The 16,360-nt window shown below is 38.2% G+C and overlaps 1 protein-coding gene across 4 annotated transcripts; it reads left to right on the forward strand.

The window, feature by feature from the left end:
* The first annotated feature begins 441 nt into the window (after positions 1-441).
* rbpms2a (RNA binding protein, mRNA processing factor 2a) lies at positions 442-15,469 on the forward strand. 4 transcript variants are annotated; one of them, XM_030128580.1, is made up of 8 exons: positions 442-914; positions 3,157-3,234; positions 4,506-4,544; positions 6,180-6,242; positions 7,197-7,347; positions 8,528-8,691; positions 13,020-13,092; positions 14,394-15,469. In XM_030128580.1, the coding sequence occupies exons 1-7, from the start codon at positions 651-653 to the stop codon at positions 13,083-13,085; spliced, it is 825 nt and encodes a 274-aa protein (XP_029984440.1). In that variant the 5' UTR covers positions 442-650; the 3' UTR covers positions 13,086-13,092; positions 14,394-15,469. The 4 variants fall into 4 exon arrangements, with proteins under 4 accessions (XP_029984440.1, XP_029984458.1, XP_029984465.1 ...); XM_030128588.1 differs by having other exon boundaries at positions 443-914; positions 8,528-8,676; XM_030128598.1 differs by lacking the exon at positions 13,020-13,092.
* The last annotated feature ends 891 nt before the right edge of the window (positions 15,470-16,360 follow it).

Consider the following 16,360-nt stretch of genomic DNA (forward strand, 5'->3'; position numbering starts at 1 on the left):
TTCGTGATCATATTGGGCTGAATGTGGAACATGAACTAAACTGAGTCTGACACTCCTGTAAATCAAGTGTATATTCCGTGCACAACATCGGTATTTGAAATTATAAGGCATATTTCAGTGAGACAAAAGCTACGATCCAGAAAAAGAAAAGACAGAAAAGAGATTCCCATCAGGCTCTGGTTGTTCCGCACCGGGCTGGGGGGCTGGGGGGCTGGGGGGCTGGGGGGCTGGGGGGCTGGTCCCGGACCCACGCGGCTCTCCGGGGCCCTTCCACTCGTCCTTCCAGGGGCCGCTGCTCTTCCTGCAACAGCTGAGGCGGATCTGCGCCTTGATTAGAGCGCACAGCAGACTCCAACATAATTGATGACCTAATTGAAAGGCGGGGGGAGGAGGAGCGGGAGTGGGGGGTGGAGGGGGGGCTGACGGACAGGAGGAGAGAGACGCGCTCCAATGAGAAAAGTTTACTTGTTCTGTCTCGGTCCAGTCTCCCAGCTGAGGGCATTGATGTGAGCGCACAGGCTTTCTGTTTAACGCGCACTTCTTTCCCCCCATCTTTCACCCTCACACACGGAGCACCATATTCCACCTTCTTCACCTTTAGTTTAGCGCTTGTTGCCTTTCTTTTCCTCCCTTTTTCTCCCCTTTCATGAATGATTCTCTCGCGCAATCCTACTGCTAAAAACTCCTCGGATACCTCTGCGTCCGCGTTTGCACCACCTCACCTCGGCACATCTTGTCTCCTCAAGTTCAAGCGCCACCAGGACTTTCACTGCAGCTTCAGACGCACTTGGGGGAAATATCAGTCGAAGAGGAAAAACTTGATACTTTGTGCAGCAGCAGCGGCTGAAACGACCGTCAACATGAGTCTCAAACCGGACGCAGAACCCAATAACAACGTCTCCATCGAAGAGGAGGTGAGTTTGACCAAAGGCTTGGATTCCCGTGCGCCGCTGGCTCTGACCCGGCTCTTCTTCATAGTCACAAATTTGTATTTCCGGCCAAAAAGCGCAAACTTTTTTACCTGTCCCCGTGGTAAGTCTGTTATATTGAGGTGTTTTTTAAATTAATCCGGTTCTAAAGGACACAACGAAGGCGCAAATTCAAAGAAACTGGGATAATCTCAGAAAGGAGGAAGTGGTTGATTTACACAGGAAAAATGTATTCCATGGTGCATTTTTTTTTATTTGATTTTGACTTGTCTTTATTTTACCTACTTAAGTCATATTCACTGGGCGTGAATAGTAAGTATATCAGTTTAACCACTGTGACTTTGTTTGGCTGTCATTGTCTTACTGTCCTTTAAGGAAAGTCAAGTAAAATCTAGAAGTAAAATACATTGATAAGAACACGTGAAGATATAATCAGCACATCCTTTTGGATTAAGTGAGGGGAAAATCCTCTGAATTGAAATTTCAGGTTTAACCATTTGCATTTTTGTCAGTGTGTGTTTGCATTCAGGACTCATGCCAAACCAAATAAAATGCGTCATTTCAGAAGCTGCATTTGGCACCTTCGAAAAAGGCAGAAAAAAAAACAAAATAAATGTTTTGATTGAATTCAAATTTCCAGTTATAAGATAAAAGTAAGAATACCTTTTTAAAAATTTCTTTCATTAAAAAAAATAAAATAAAATTCTGAATGGCAGTAAACCGTATGATAATGTTCACTTGACTGACTTGAAGTGTGATCCATGTTGACTTTCACAACTGCTCCTTTCATTTGTGTGTTCAGTTTATACATTTTCCTCATAAATAGCTCCTTATGGGGAGTCACTGAGGGGAGGGATGGGCCTTTTGTTGGCCCTTTTTTGTTCCCATTATCATCCAACAAAGCCATGTGTGGTCGCTTGGCATTTCTTAGCCTAATTTGCTCTTGTGCTCTTTTTGTGTTGCCGTTCTAATTAAGACCAAAGAGCAAGGGAAAGGGCCAGAATTGAAAGAATTTGACAGAAGTGCTGCAACGATTAATCAATCCACTATTGACTACTAAATAAACCAATGTAATTTTTGATCTAATTATTTTTTGTAATGTTTTTAAGGTGCAAAAGTAAAAAAAAAAAAAAAAAAATTCGGATTTCACCCTCTTGAATGTGAACATTTTCTTTTTGCTTTCCTCCTCTATGATTAGAACCTTAGTATCTGTGCTGTGGGTTTTGGGAAATGCCAATTTTCTATTTTCATTGAGCAATTAATCAACCAAGGCTAATCTGTTGAATCTTCAGAGTCCAGGGTCCTCCACTGATGTCAAAAAATGAAGTGTCTATAACCAACATGTTTCAGATTTTAGTGACTGTGTCAGTCTCAGGTTTAGGTCGACCGGCTCACCGTGTCAAGCGAGAAGCCAACTGACTGATTCTAACATCTCCATCTAGTTCTGCGTCCAGTTGGGTTAGACTTGAATTTCTGAATGTGCTGACTTGTAAAGGGCCTGAGAGTTGCTGCTGTGCGGCACCTGAAAAATGCTGGAGGGCCGGCAGGGTTGGGGCCGCAGGTCAGAGGAAGGAAATGGTGTCACGCTGTGCGTTGTTGTCCAGTGCTGTTCCCTCTGGCAGCCCCATTGTACTGAGGGCCTCTCCACCGGCTGGGAACTAATGGTCCTCGCGCTGCACTGTTTATTTCCCCGTTCACATTGGGCTGTACATGGCATCGGCTCCGTGTCTGCTCCGGGGGTGTCCTTTAAAGAGATGTGGGGTTCCCCAGAAGAAAAAAATACCATCTTATCTCTAGTTGGAGCTGCAATAGATGGTTTCATTCACATTAACCCTGCACATGTGTAACAGGCATTTCAATGTGATACTGTTCATAAATAGGGTCATCTTTGGGGGTTTGTGATGTGTGCCAACACATGTATGACTCAAACACGTCAGATGGAACATCCAACTCAACTTTAATATGTTGGTTTATATCTTACTCTCCCTCAAAAGCTCATTTTACCCTGTCATTTGTACACCAGGAATTCAACATTCTGCTCTCTATCCTTTAGATGTTTGTAGAGAGTCCGATCAATATGTGTGTTGGTACAGAAAACTGTCACATATATTTTCTTTACTGCCTAGGGATTTTATTGCATGTGATGTTCATTCTGGAGATGCAAAATCAAACAAATGTGCCAAAGGCTTAAGATTTGTGTGCTTTTTTTTTTTTTTTTTAATTATAGGTACGAACACTGTTTGTCAGTGGCCTACCAGTTGATATTAAACCACGAGAACTGTACCTGCTTTTCAGACCTTTTAAGGTAAGTTACAACACAAACCATTTCTGAACTAAAAGAAGTCCTGTGTGTTGCAGTGACTGTAAATTCAAACCAATGTACGTTTCCCATTTTTCTGAAAAGTAAAACAGAGGAAGCTGTAGTGTGCAAAACGCAGGAAAAAGGGTCATGACAAGTGTTTCAAAAAGGATTATCCAAACGGAGGAAGTCCTCTAGGGTCAAAATGTTTCATTAAATGAATTATTGTGGACGTAGTTGTGACCAGTGTGCAGAAAATCCTTTTTAAGCCCTTTTCATGATGCTGTAAATATCAGACATTTTATGAGTCTGTAAAGTTTAGAATTCATGCGGTCAGGCCATGTTCTCACATTTAGCTGAAATCAAACAATCTTCAGTTAATACATGTCCAGATATTTGCATATATGGAAATGAGGCCACATCATTGTTCATCCCCAGCTCTGTTTTTGACCGGACTCCAGTTCCATAAACACCCCTCCCACCAGTGTCCTAACTAACCAAATTGGAAGTGGTATCCCTCGCACATGGATGACCCTGAGGAATGTGTAAATGAGTAGCCCTCGCGATTGGCCAACCAACCCTCTCCATGACCCAGCTTGTCCACTGTGGGGAAATTTTATTTCCTCTCGTAACAATCGAACATTGTGAAACCACTGAAATGTATAGTTTTTCTGTAACTAGGCAGGTAGGTAAACGGTGTGCAGTTTGCACACCTGACCCACAGAAAGTTTACATGGGCTTGTCTTGAGTCTCCCTTTTGTCATCTACTCGGAGCTACTGAAGCTGAATCTGGTCTGGGTTGTTGCTGAGAATTTATCGCAGCTAATGTACATTTAGTTTTCCATGGCTGTAAATCAGGATCAGAAAAGAGCCCATCTATCAGTACTCTGGTCAGACCAAATTCCCCTTCATTTCTAAGGAATTTGCTCAACCTCTGTGCTGTTTATCATGGTGTAACAGTGGCTTTATTTGGAAGTCATGCTTAATCTATCTTTACAAAAACAAATCTGATAACTCGTTTTCTCTCAAGCTGAGCAATGTTCTTAGTTTTAGCTCAAAGATAAAAATGAACTGACCTTTAGACAACCAAGAAGTTACTATTGCCTCTGCTTTTTTTCCCTCTATGACAAATGTAAATGCAACTTGATGTCCTTCAGCTGAACTCGAACTGAAGCTGCTCATGAGCAAGTTTTCTTTTCAAATGGTGAGAGGCGTTCAGGCCTGACTTCTTGCATGTGACTCCATGGTGGATAATTGGCTATCTTTCTTCCCCACAGGGTTATGAAGGGTCACTGATTAAGTTAACATCAAAACAGGTGAGATGGCTTCCATCCATAGTAGTGGTTTTTAATGCTGTACTGAAATACTAAACCAGAGGATCAGAAGTGTTGGGTAGTGACTTGTTCTATGACCAGAGTTACACAATTAGAAAAATATGTAAATGAATAACAGTGTTAGTTAATAGAAATGAAAATATTTCTTTCGGTGGTTACGCTCATGAAGAACAGTAGTAATGTTATGATGGTATGGCGAATGATCACTGTCTTTAAGTGCTGGAGATTCAGCAATGTTTAACAAACTTTGAATTAAAAGCAAAGTATGCATTTGCAATTTTCATTTATTTATTTTTTTTCATTAATCACATTTCATTACCTTTCACAATAAAAGCCCTAATTTTTTTTATACATTATGAACTTAGTCACTCAGAGCATTTCACCAAGAAGCAACTTAATGAAAGAGTTGAGTTTTAGTCTCAACACGTTAGGGATATACATTCACTTTGGTTCATCTGGTAAAAAGCCACAAATAACATTACTGTTAAATAGAGGGGATATGATGTCATTGTCATGTTACCAAAAAACATATCATTACAGTGGATAGACGGATAGATTTTATTAATCAAAACTGGAAAATTACAGTGCAGCAGCAGCATGACACAGTAAAAAAATAGAACACAAGAGCAAACGCACTATACGTAATAAATCAGAAGTATAAAAACAGACTTGGATATTTTAAAAAAAAATGGATAATTAAACTGTAAGGTGCAAATAAACTGTAATGTTTGGTATGATGGTGCAAAATGACATTTAAGTGCAGTTACAGCTCTCTTTATTTGAACTTCATTAAAAACATTTAAAATCAACTCAAATCAAAATATAGACCAGTTTTTTGGGGGTATTTTATTGAGGAAATGCTACGTGTGCAATTTGAAGCCCATTTCTAATTTCAGACATTGACTTTCATCTTTGCAAGTACTTCATGAAATGACAAATAAATCTGATTTTATTTCTAATATGTTTTAAACTGGGCAGCAAACACAGGAATAAATGAAACCATTTCTCACCAGTTCTTTTCAGAAAAAGTGTAATTAGTCACATTGAACTGATGGAAATATTTGTATTAGATTTTAACAGGGTAACTAGTATTATGTTACCTAATGCATTTCCTGTTAACCTTTTCCAACACTGATGGTCAAAGCTCTGGATCTTTTTGTAACTTTACATTTATCTGAAGCCCCAGCACTGTTTTTTATATAGTTTGGGAAATAATTATTTAACCAGTGTGGAAAAAGTAGTGAAAAGTTAACATTTGTCATAAATTTGATCTTTAAAGCCAGTAGTAGTTTTGTGTGAAAGAGTCTGATGTTTTACTTTGCAAATGTAACGACAAACTGATATTTAAAATGAAGTAACATATATTTAAACATTTGATGATGGAAAAATCTGGGGGAAAAAATTCAGAAATGGAACAAGGAACAGCTATTTTAATGTCTTGTTTTATTACATGTCCACAGGGAATCAAGTGGTGATAACCTACTAATTATTTCCAAAGCTGTATAATAAACATGGGACTTTTCTTGTATACTTTATCTTGTAAAAGTGCTGGTTCGTTGGTGCAAAACTGGTCTTCCTGTGGGATTGGTCGTCTCAGTGTTCCCTTTTGTCTTGCAGCCTGTCGGGTTTGTAACCTTTGACAGTCGTTCTGGAGCTGAAGCTGCGAAAAATGCATTAAATGTAAGCATCTATTGGCTTCTTTTACTAATCAATTTTCCCCTTGGAGTCGTTAATTTCCCCTTTTTAAAATATGTTGCTTTGTATTTCTTCTAACCCTTTGCTTAAACTGTAAATGACTGGGAGTACAAACAACAGTTCTTTCCCCTAAAGTTGTCTCAAAGCCAACCCATTTTGTCTCTTATAATTCAATGGCAGGGCCATTTTTGGAAAGAGGCCAGAATCCTGTAGCCTTACGGTAGTTTACTTTGACCTTGATACACATCCCTTCTTAGTCTGGTGTAGCTTTTCTCAGTTTTGCATATATCACTGCTTTATTGTAATACTTGTTCTCTAGCCACATTCGTAGTGTTATTTGGCCACATCTTCAGTAGTTGTAACCTCTTATTTTGTCACCCAGTAGCCCACGTTGGCAGTATCTAACACTTCTCTCTCATAGCATTATAGCCTTCCTTATCAGCATCACCTCTTAGAACACACGAGCAGTCACACACACAAACAACACATACACCCAAATACTACTCACCTGCATGTGGGCACAATGCTTAGGGCACAAGAACACAAGCAGGGTTAAGACGACACTCCAATGTCTCGCCATCGGCCCCTTTCCTCGTCTCCTTCTCCTCCTGCCTCAGCACTTGATTTTTGTCATGAGGAAAAAGAGACGCGCTCATGTCGAAATACTAAAGAGTAGTATCCTTCAGTCAGCCTTTTGTGTAATTTTTTTTTTTTTTTTTATGCTTTGACCTTTTGGTTGTGGGGAAAGCAGTCAGGTGGAGACGGTGTGTTTCTGCATAGCAACAGGAGGGAAGAATTGAAGGATACATCCCAAGTATTGAAACAGGGGTTTTTAGGAAAGGAGGCCATGTGAGACAACTGAGCTACCAGCCCCTCAAAGTCAGCCCACCTCCCTTACATTACTATGTCCCCCCTCCTCCCCTCCGTCTCTTCCCCCAGGGTATCCGTTTTGACCCCGAAAGCCCCCAGACCCTGCGCTTAGAGTTTGCTAAAGCCAACACGAAGATGGCAAAGAGTAAGCTGATGGCCACACCGAACCCCACAAATATCCACCCCGCTCTAGGAGCACACTTCATTGCACGGGACCCATGTAAGTTGTACGGCTGCACCACTCGTAGGCTCTCTTCATCCACTCTCACCTTGCCAGTACTCTTATTGGCCTTGAGTTTTTGCCCTTTATTTGATCTATCTTGAGTGTTACGGTATTGAAGTCAGACGGGCAGGGGGTTGTAAACGGAATCTAACAAATGAAGGACTAACTTCACCCTCCACATGCATGTGTCATCTCGACTCTTAAGCAGCTGCTTTGCTTCTTTCTAGCCAGGAAATTCCACTCTCACAAGGTTTAGTCGGCAGTCGTCTCTTCTTTGCCTAAACACCTGCTTGATTAATGCGATTACAGCAGGTGGGGGTTGATGCACTTTTAATGGGTTCCAGTAGTTTTTGTTTGTAAAGTATTAGTGATTACTGCAAGGACTGGGTTTAGAATGTTGCTTTACTTATTCTGATTGTCATAGAATTTTTTTTTTTTTCTTCAGTATTTCTTTTCTCCCTTCAAAGTATTTAAAAACACTTTTATTGGCCATGTTAAATATAAAAGTGATCTTTGATGTCTTATGTCACCAGGAGAAATAACAATTGTTTTATACATGTACGCTACATTTAATGAAATAAGTAATTTATTGGCAGTGAACACAGAAACATGAGTGAAAAACAGTTTTTTAGGCTTTAAAAACAAAAAACTGAGCAGATCTGCCATGAATGAATAAAGCCTCTTACTGTAATATACAAAAAATGTATTGACAATAAACCAAAGAAGTGCCTTGAGATAAAACAATGAGATGACCTAGTTAAGAGAACCAGTGGAAATGGACATGAAACAGCATGTTATCCTTCATCTAGTTGAATGAAGACTAATCAGGACCACTTTAAGATTTATTTTTTAAGTATTTTTTAAGTTTTTTAAGTATTTGGCTCAAATAACTGGTGATTAACTGATATTTGAACATCCTCAAGCACATTAATTTGAACTGAAACAACTGGATAATAGAACCCAGTGGCGACACCCAGCCCCAGTCACTTCAATAAGATTGATCTTGTGGATTAAATTTTGCCAGATTTCAGTGAAGCAGTAATGAATCATTTTGTTGAAGCATGTTTTGATTTTCTTCCCTCCTGATTATGTCATGTTTGTACCAGTGTCTTACGAGATGAGTCATTCTTGTTGGGGTCAGTCAGCTTTTTGTTTTCCTCCACCTGTACTTCCCCAGATGACCTGACAGGGGCAGCACTGATCCCAGCATCCCCGGATGCATGGACCCCTTACCCCCTGTACACCACAGAGCTAACCCCAGGCCTCCCCCACGCCGCCTTCACTTATCCCGCGGCTGCTGCCGCTGCCGCCGCCCTCCACGCCCAGGTGAGGGACCAACCGGTGTGTTTCTCTTATCTTTCTTTCTATAACTCTGTGTCTGCGTTGACGTTGCACAAAAATCTGCACCTGCTACAATTTAATATACTGTAGCCTCCATTAAATGCACTATCATTGCTTAACATACTTGCATTTGGATTGTTTTGGTCTTTATTTTGTTTAATTTTCATCAGAAAAATCATAATGTAATTTGAAACCTGGTTGGTTCAGAAAAAAATGAAAAAGTCTAACTTGATAATTAAAGGTGGTATATTGGTCTCACTTCCACTCATGTAAACCGTGATATCAAATGATTGCTATTGGCTGCACCGCTTGTACTCAGTCTGAAACTCCAAAAACAGTGGAAGTTAATATTACAGTGTATCATCTTAAAATGGAAAATATCTGTACTTGTCCTCTGCCAGCAGCATAGATGACGTGCACATTCCTTGATGCAGTATAACCTTACACTAGCACTTAGCCTGAAATCTCCCTGAGTTATTGTCACTTAGCTGCTTTTGGCTTCCTCCGTGGATGAGTCTCAGATCTGGTTGTCTAACTTTTTCCTTTAATGGAGCGTTCTCACTGTGGAGCCTCAAACATGGAGGCCAAGCAGGGGGTGAAAGATACTGACTGATGAATATCAATGTTTAGTCAAATAACTAAAATGAATCCTTAAAGACCCAAAAGCATCTACTGATCTAAAATCTTTAAGAAATTTTGAACTACTAATCTTATCAATACAGTGAAATAATTTATGTAAAATGCAGTTTGTCAGCATTTCAGTAGCATCAGATGTGTTTTTCAGATGCATCCACAGTCATGGAAACATCATTGGCTTCTGCAACTTTGGTTCATGTATTTTGACAAGTGACAGAGGTTGTAGATCAGTGCTTTTCAACCTTGGGGTCGGGACCCCAAGTGGAGTTGCCGGGAATTCAAATGGGGTCACCTGAAATTTCTACTAATTGATAAAAAAAAAAAAAAAAAAAACATACTAATGAAAAAATATATGGTGAGTTGACAGAGACAGTCCCAATCCATAAAAGACATGACAAACTCTGAAGCTGAAACTGCAGCACTGTGGTTCTGTTCATCTGTCGAATGTTCATTGTGGTCAGTTTCAGATGCTGCAGCTCTTTCATAATTCATAGTTTGAGTTCTAGTTTGTTCAGTATTAATTGTCAGCCTCGTAAATCACAGCTGGACTGACTGTACATATCCTGACCAAGGAAAATCAAATTCTCCCTTTGTGCAGTAATCTACACCTGGATTATCTGCCTCTGTCCATAATAATAAACATTATATAGACTAAATGTCCTCTAAAATTAATGTTTATTTTCAACATAGTATAGCAAACTATTACATGATCAAAAACAAATTTTAGCAAAAGAAATGTCTCAGTTTTGAATGTCTGGGGTCGCCAGAAATTTGTGATGTTAAAATGGGATCATGAGCCAAGAAAGGCTGGGAACCACTGTTGTAGATGCTTGTTTTTATGTAGAATTAATGACGTATATTGGTGAAAAAGTCATGTTTCCTTAATTTTTCTCTGTTTTGATATAATCTGGGATTTTACTGAGCTTTTATGAACATCTACATGATAATTAACTAAATATAGGAAAATACTATGATATACTATTTAAGATAATATTTTGATAAATTGTGATAAATCAGCTGGTAATAGTTAAATGTAGAGGAAAACTTCATTTCAAAGTTGCCACAAAAAATACTACTAAATACTAAAGCCCTAAAAGCCCCTTCTATAAGTATTGACCAGATGTGATGATATTATTTAAGTAGGTAGATGATGGCATTACAACTAAAATCCTCAGCTCATGATGATTCTTCACAAAGTACTGGTTAGTTGTGGTGGGTTTAGGTTAGAAATAACTCAACTCATCAGTTCTTAAAAACACCTTGACTATTAACCATCAATTGAAGTTAATTATAAAGTTACAGTTATATCTTGCTGTATGTTATAAAGCACTTTGATGAGCTGAGGTGACATTTTCTTGATCCCACCGTGGGGAAATTGTTTTCTGTATTGCTGCTGCTGTTAACACTGCAAAGTGCAGAAAGACAGGCAGAAACATTCATGAATGAAACAGGAAATATAAGAGAATCTGCCATTTATATTGCTTCTGTACATGCATATTATTTAAATATTTGTAATATAGTTGTACAATATTTATGTTTTCACCATCTGGCTTTAAGTGCTATAAAATAAAACATTTTAACAATCTCTACAGTATTGGCTTTACCCTCTTGTCATGGTACATCTTAAATACTTGGGTAAATAATGCACATATGTTTAGTTTACTCAGTAAATAAGCTGTAACTTCTGTAAAAAAAAAAAAAAAAAAAGTCTTGTTTGTTTTTGTGGTAAGACCAGTCTCTTGGTATATAATTTGAGAGACTAATTGCTCATACTTTATCAAAATGAACTTCAACCATATATGTTCCGTATAACTCAAATTAATACATAAGGATAGAGCCGTAGTTTTTTTGTAGTTCAACTGTAATAAGTAGTAATTGCCTAATAATGAACTATAATTGAAAATATGTACTACATTAATACCTAATATTTAGAACTGTTGGTGTCTATAATTACTAGGGACACACCAGCCAGACATTGGTATTGGTCAGTATCAGCATCTAAGATGTGTTTTCACCTATGGCAGTAGCAGATATGTTTTTATTACTAGCGATAACTACAGTTCACCACTGTGACTTGAATTCCAAAGTTGGGTGCCTCCCTCTTTCTTTAAGGCATGATAAACACTGGATTTTATTTATAAAGTGCTTATTGGTCTTTTGACTTCATACATTACTATCTTAATAGAGATGGCCATAAAACCTGCTTAAATGACTTCATTATGTTGCAAGTACCATCTGTTTTCATTGATCCAGGTGTATCTAGTGTTACTCATTGTGTAGCTTCAACATGGAACAACAGCACAAAAAGCTCTGGATTGTATCCTTTATATAAAATATTTACAAATAATTCTTGTTTTGGCCAATTTTTAATAGTTTAACCATTTTATTGTTTTTTTTTTTTTTTTTGCTTTTATCATCACCCATTACCCATGTTCTGAGTGTAATAACAATCTAATTTTAATTATCATCATTTTCATCTTCTGTTATGCAGTATATCAATATATTCAGAGATAAAAATAAACGTTATAAATATTAACGTATCTAAGAATCTGCTAATTGAAAGTTATTGTAATGAAAGGCAGAACAGAAGATATTATGTAAAGATTTCTTTAGGGGAAAAATATAAACATAAGTATAAAATAGCATCAGCTTTTGGTCAAATTGTTAAATATTGTATGGATCCCTAATAATTACAGTGAAGGAAAGTAATTACTTGTGAGTAATATAATGTAGACATGATGCACATCTGTGCTCGATCACTTCAGCATTTAACACTGCCTGTTAAAATTCCTTATCATTTTAAACAACTACTTTGTGCTAGAACAGGCTGCAGAAGAGACTGAATAATTCATTCTAAGCCATTGTGGTGTTTTAATGTTGTAATGTAGGTAGGTAGCTATTACTCAGAGGGCTTTTGGTAACAATAGCAATGGAAAATATTTCTGTCGTTGGGTCATTTAGAGTTCATTTGTGGAGCAAACTTCCTCCTGCCATGTAAGAGCTCAGGGGAGTGTTGTATCGCCAAGCAGGCAGCTCATACATAGGCCATTTTGTCGGGCACAAGAGGCTGAGGAATGCAAGGTATTTGCTTGGAGAAATTGTCGGTCCTGATGGCCTTCCCTCAAGGTGCCAACTTACTGTCCATGTTCCTGTTGGAACATAAGCTGACTGTGTAGGCACACAAAGGGGGGAAAAGCCTTTTAATTACAATCTGATGAAAGATCACTAAAATACTGAGTTCTCTTCCCACTGACTCTTGGCCTCATTAGTTTGACTGTGGCACAGCAGCGCAGCATTAAGACTCTTCAAATGTCTCTAAACAACTGCTGATAACCTTCTGAGGACATGAAGGTGTTCAGCTCCCTTACAAAAGTGAGAGACCTCATTCTGCCACAGGTTCTAGTCACAGGTATGGAAAGGTGCAGCTCTTAACCCTGTGGAAATATTTAACACATGGAGAGGTTGTCCTCTCCACATTTCCATGCCTCTCAATTACTCCAGCACTATTTCCCCCTATGAACAGCTCCGTGACCCACATTCCCATTGCTTCAGTGACCAGGGCTTAAAGGGACCATCCTCCTAAACCATAGTAGTACATTTCCAAACTGTCTTGATAAGTCACACAAAACTGAGGCTTGAAGCACTGAAGCCTAGTTGTGGTCTGGTGACTGACTATGTTTGTGTTTCTTTAGATGCGCTGGTACCCTACTCCCTCTGAGACTTCCCAGCCTGGATGGAAGTCCCGGCAGTTTTGTTAGATATTTAGTGAGTAACATTTGATACAACAGTGCTTTTTAGATTTGTCCCCACTTTACTCTCCTCCATGTTACTGCTAACCCAACGTCATAGTGATGCCAACACTGCTTGTCAAAAAATGCACACTGTATTGATAAGGATAAATGCCTCCTAAAATATCAATGACAATCATCCTATGTAATGATGCACAATATCTTCTCAGTGATTCTTTCTTGAGGAAAAACCAGGGCTGGGTGATATATCAGATTATCTCAACTATACAAGTTGTTTTATGAAAATTGTGAAAATCAGGATTAATGCTTTATTCAGCCAAAAAAAAAAAAAATCAATTTGTAGTAGTAGTAATAATAGTAATGAATCTATTGTGAATGTATTTGTCCAGGCAGTGGTGCTTTATTTAAAATAATGCACGCTCTTATCCTGCAAGAGCTGCTTTGTTTCGTCACTTATTGATATTGCGAATATGGTGTGCCGATGAAATACAACACTTACAATTGTGTTTTACCCATTCCTAACCCTGAAAACAAATCTAGATTTGTTGGATTACCCAGCCCGACTAAAAACAGGACATTTTAAACCACCATATTATATTAATGCCAGTTACTGACAATGTTGTGATTGTAGTTTTTTTTTTTGTCACTGTCCTCAAGAATATTGAAAAATTAAGTCTAGAGTCGTTATTATGAATAATTACGATCTCAAGCCAAATAAAATTGAATGGTTTAAACACTTCCACTCATCTAAGGTATTAAACTACTCAAAACAGACAATGCATGTTTTGTGCCATATTCAGTGAGTATTAATAGCTGACAATAGCTCCAGTACATGCACAGTTAACTCTTGTTTGGTAAACACAAGGGCAAATTAAACTCTTTGGAAATGCTTATTCGACCACTGGGAACAGTACTGACAATGTAAAACCACCAGAGCTGTCCTATGTACAGTCAAATCAAGCAAAACTGAGGAAACCTTTGCTTTTTTTTAAGTAAGTCAAAGACAATAAAAAATAAATTAACAAAGGAGCAATATGAATCAAGAAAAGAATATTAAATGGTTATTTTTATGGACTACTGTAAAGTTTCTATAGAAAATACCAAGTGGTCTAATAATAATTACCAAAGTATTAAATAATTGAATTTGGGATCTGAGAGGCTGGAGAAGTCAAAGTATTGGGGGTTGGAGTTAAATTATTGTTCTTCTGCTCTTTTGTCAGTTAAAAACCCTAGAATGAAATCTCTTACAGATTTACAACTTTGTGAAAATCAAGACTTGCTTATTTCAAATAACTCTTGTGTTCCTTGTTTCTTCAGGTCTCTGGAAACCACACCTTTGTCCAGATGAAGTGAGGTTTGCCAAGCTCTTCATTAATTTAATCAGGTTTATTTAATGGACAAATGTGCATTATTATAAACAGTATTTATATCCCCCCCCGATTGTCGTTTGGGGGGAGTCTGAGTTGAAACCACCTTGCTGTCGACAATCTCAAGCTTATCCTTGGCAACTATTGCGGTACCATCTTGGCACTTCCAAAACCTCATGCAAGCCTAAACTCAAACTCCATGGATCATAATTGCTGAGGGAAATTGATGCATCGAATTTACCGTTGTTAAGCTAGTTCCTCCATGGGTTTCCTACCGCAGCTCCTGGGAGGTTTAGAAGCGTTAAGAGTCATTGCATGTTCAAGTCTTTTTGGCATGAATTTAGAACGCAGAGTTCTGTGTATCCTAATTTTCTTAGTGTTTGTGTTGCCTCTTTACCTTGGCCTAGACAGCAAAATGTTTTGTTTTCCTGTAGAACCTTGGTCTTACCTCTGTGAAAGCTAGGCTGTTGTACAAATGGCTTATCTCGCATGGACTTTGTGAATGCATCCCTACGTTCTGACAATCCCAGTCCTTATGATCATATCAATGTCTGTCATTATTTGAGCAAAAGAAAGTACAAATATTTTTGTACTTTTTGCGTAATGTATATTTATGCATTTTTGTGCAACTAAATAATGAACCTGTATAAGTTGGATGTTTAGTCGTCTCTTGTGTTTTGGTGTTATTTTTGATCCTATAATCCTGTTGAAGTAGTTTTAAAAAGAAAAGTGCAATTTGTTTAAAGGGGAAGTTGGGATCTGTCAAAAATGGAAGTACTCAGAACGTGGCTTGTGCCATTCTGCTAAAATGAGATTGCTGTAAAACGATCTTTCAGAATGTGAAACTGGACTACAAATGTAAAGGGTTGTTTTTTTGGGGGGTGGGGGGGCATTTTGAAATGGGAAGCAGGATTAGATCGATGGAGGAATTTAGTTTGTGGTTTAGAAAATGTTTGTCTTTGTATCTGCTGTGCATAAGATGTAAAAAAATATTCCCATCTTATGAATAAAAGAAGTGAATGCATTTATCTCTGTCATTTATCACTGCAGCAAGTTGGCGGCTAATCACAATTAAAAGTTCCACAATGTTCGCTAACTCTGCAGACATCAGATGTTGACATCAATAATTCAAGCCAACTTTTCATTTGTAATGCACCATTGCATTAGTGTGTTTGCATCATACGTGGCGCTGACCTCCACACTCTGCCCTCGTCAGCTGGTCAGAGGCTCTGCTCAACCAACCGTGACGCCTTCTCCAGGGATTCTTAAGTGACTCTTCTCAATACAACCAGCTGCCTAATTGTAACGGTGACAGAGCTGGTGGTTAACTCAACATTTGGTCTCTATTGTACCGGTTACATTACGGCAAACGTTAAGACTGGGCAACAAATTGAATGAATAATTGTCTATAGGGTTTATTTTGTTCACATTGTGTTTTCATGAATTAATTTAATGCGTAGTTTATGGAAACTGCAAAGACTTCCCACATTTTGCTCCTTGAGATAGGTTTTTGCATAGAGGAAATACCCTTCTGACTAAATTGTCACATTATGTAACATTCAACTAAGTCTAAACATGCAAAACATACCTGAAGGAACAATAGGCATACAATCGGTCTTTGCCAGACACTAGATCACAGGTGTCAAACATGCGGCCCTGGGGCCAAATCCGGCCCACCAAAGGGTCCAATCTGGCCCGTATGATGAACTTGTGAAATGCAAAAATTACACTCAAGTTATTAACAATCAAGTGAAAAAAATCATTTTGTTTCAGGTTCCATACAAACACATAAACCAATTAGATCTCAGTTGGGTCAGACCAGAAAAATACTGTCATATTAACCTATAAATAATGACAACTGCAGATTTTCTTTGTTTTAGTGTAAAATAAGTAAAATTACATGAAAATGTTTACATT

The sequence above is a fragment of the Sphaeramia orbicularis genome, chromosome 3, assembly GCF_902148855.1.
Source record: "Sphaeramia orbicularis chromosome 3, fSphaOr1.1, whole genome shotgun sequence".
Taxonomy (NCBI): Eukaryota; Metazoa; Chordata; class Actinopteri; order Kurtiformes; family Apogonidae; genus Sphaeramia; species Sphaeramia orbicularis.

Excerpts from the sequence above, each read along its gene's own strand:
- rbpms2a (XM_030128580.1), top strand. The coding sequence starts at position 651 with ATGATTCTCTCGCGCAATCCTACTGCTAAAAACTCCTCGGATACCTCT. Across the intron at positions 3,235-4,505 it reads TGCTTTTCAGACCTTTTAAG|GGTTATGAAGGGTCACTGAT; the intron begins GTAAGTTACAAC and ends TCTTCCCCACAG. Across the intron at positions 7,348-8,527 it reads CTTCATTGCACGGGACCCAT|ATGACCTGACAGGGGCAGCA; the intron begins GTAAGTTGTACG and ends GTACTTCCCCAG.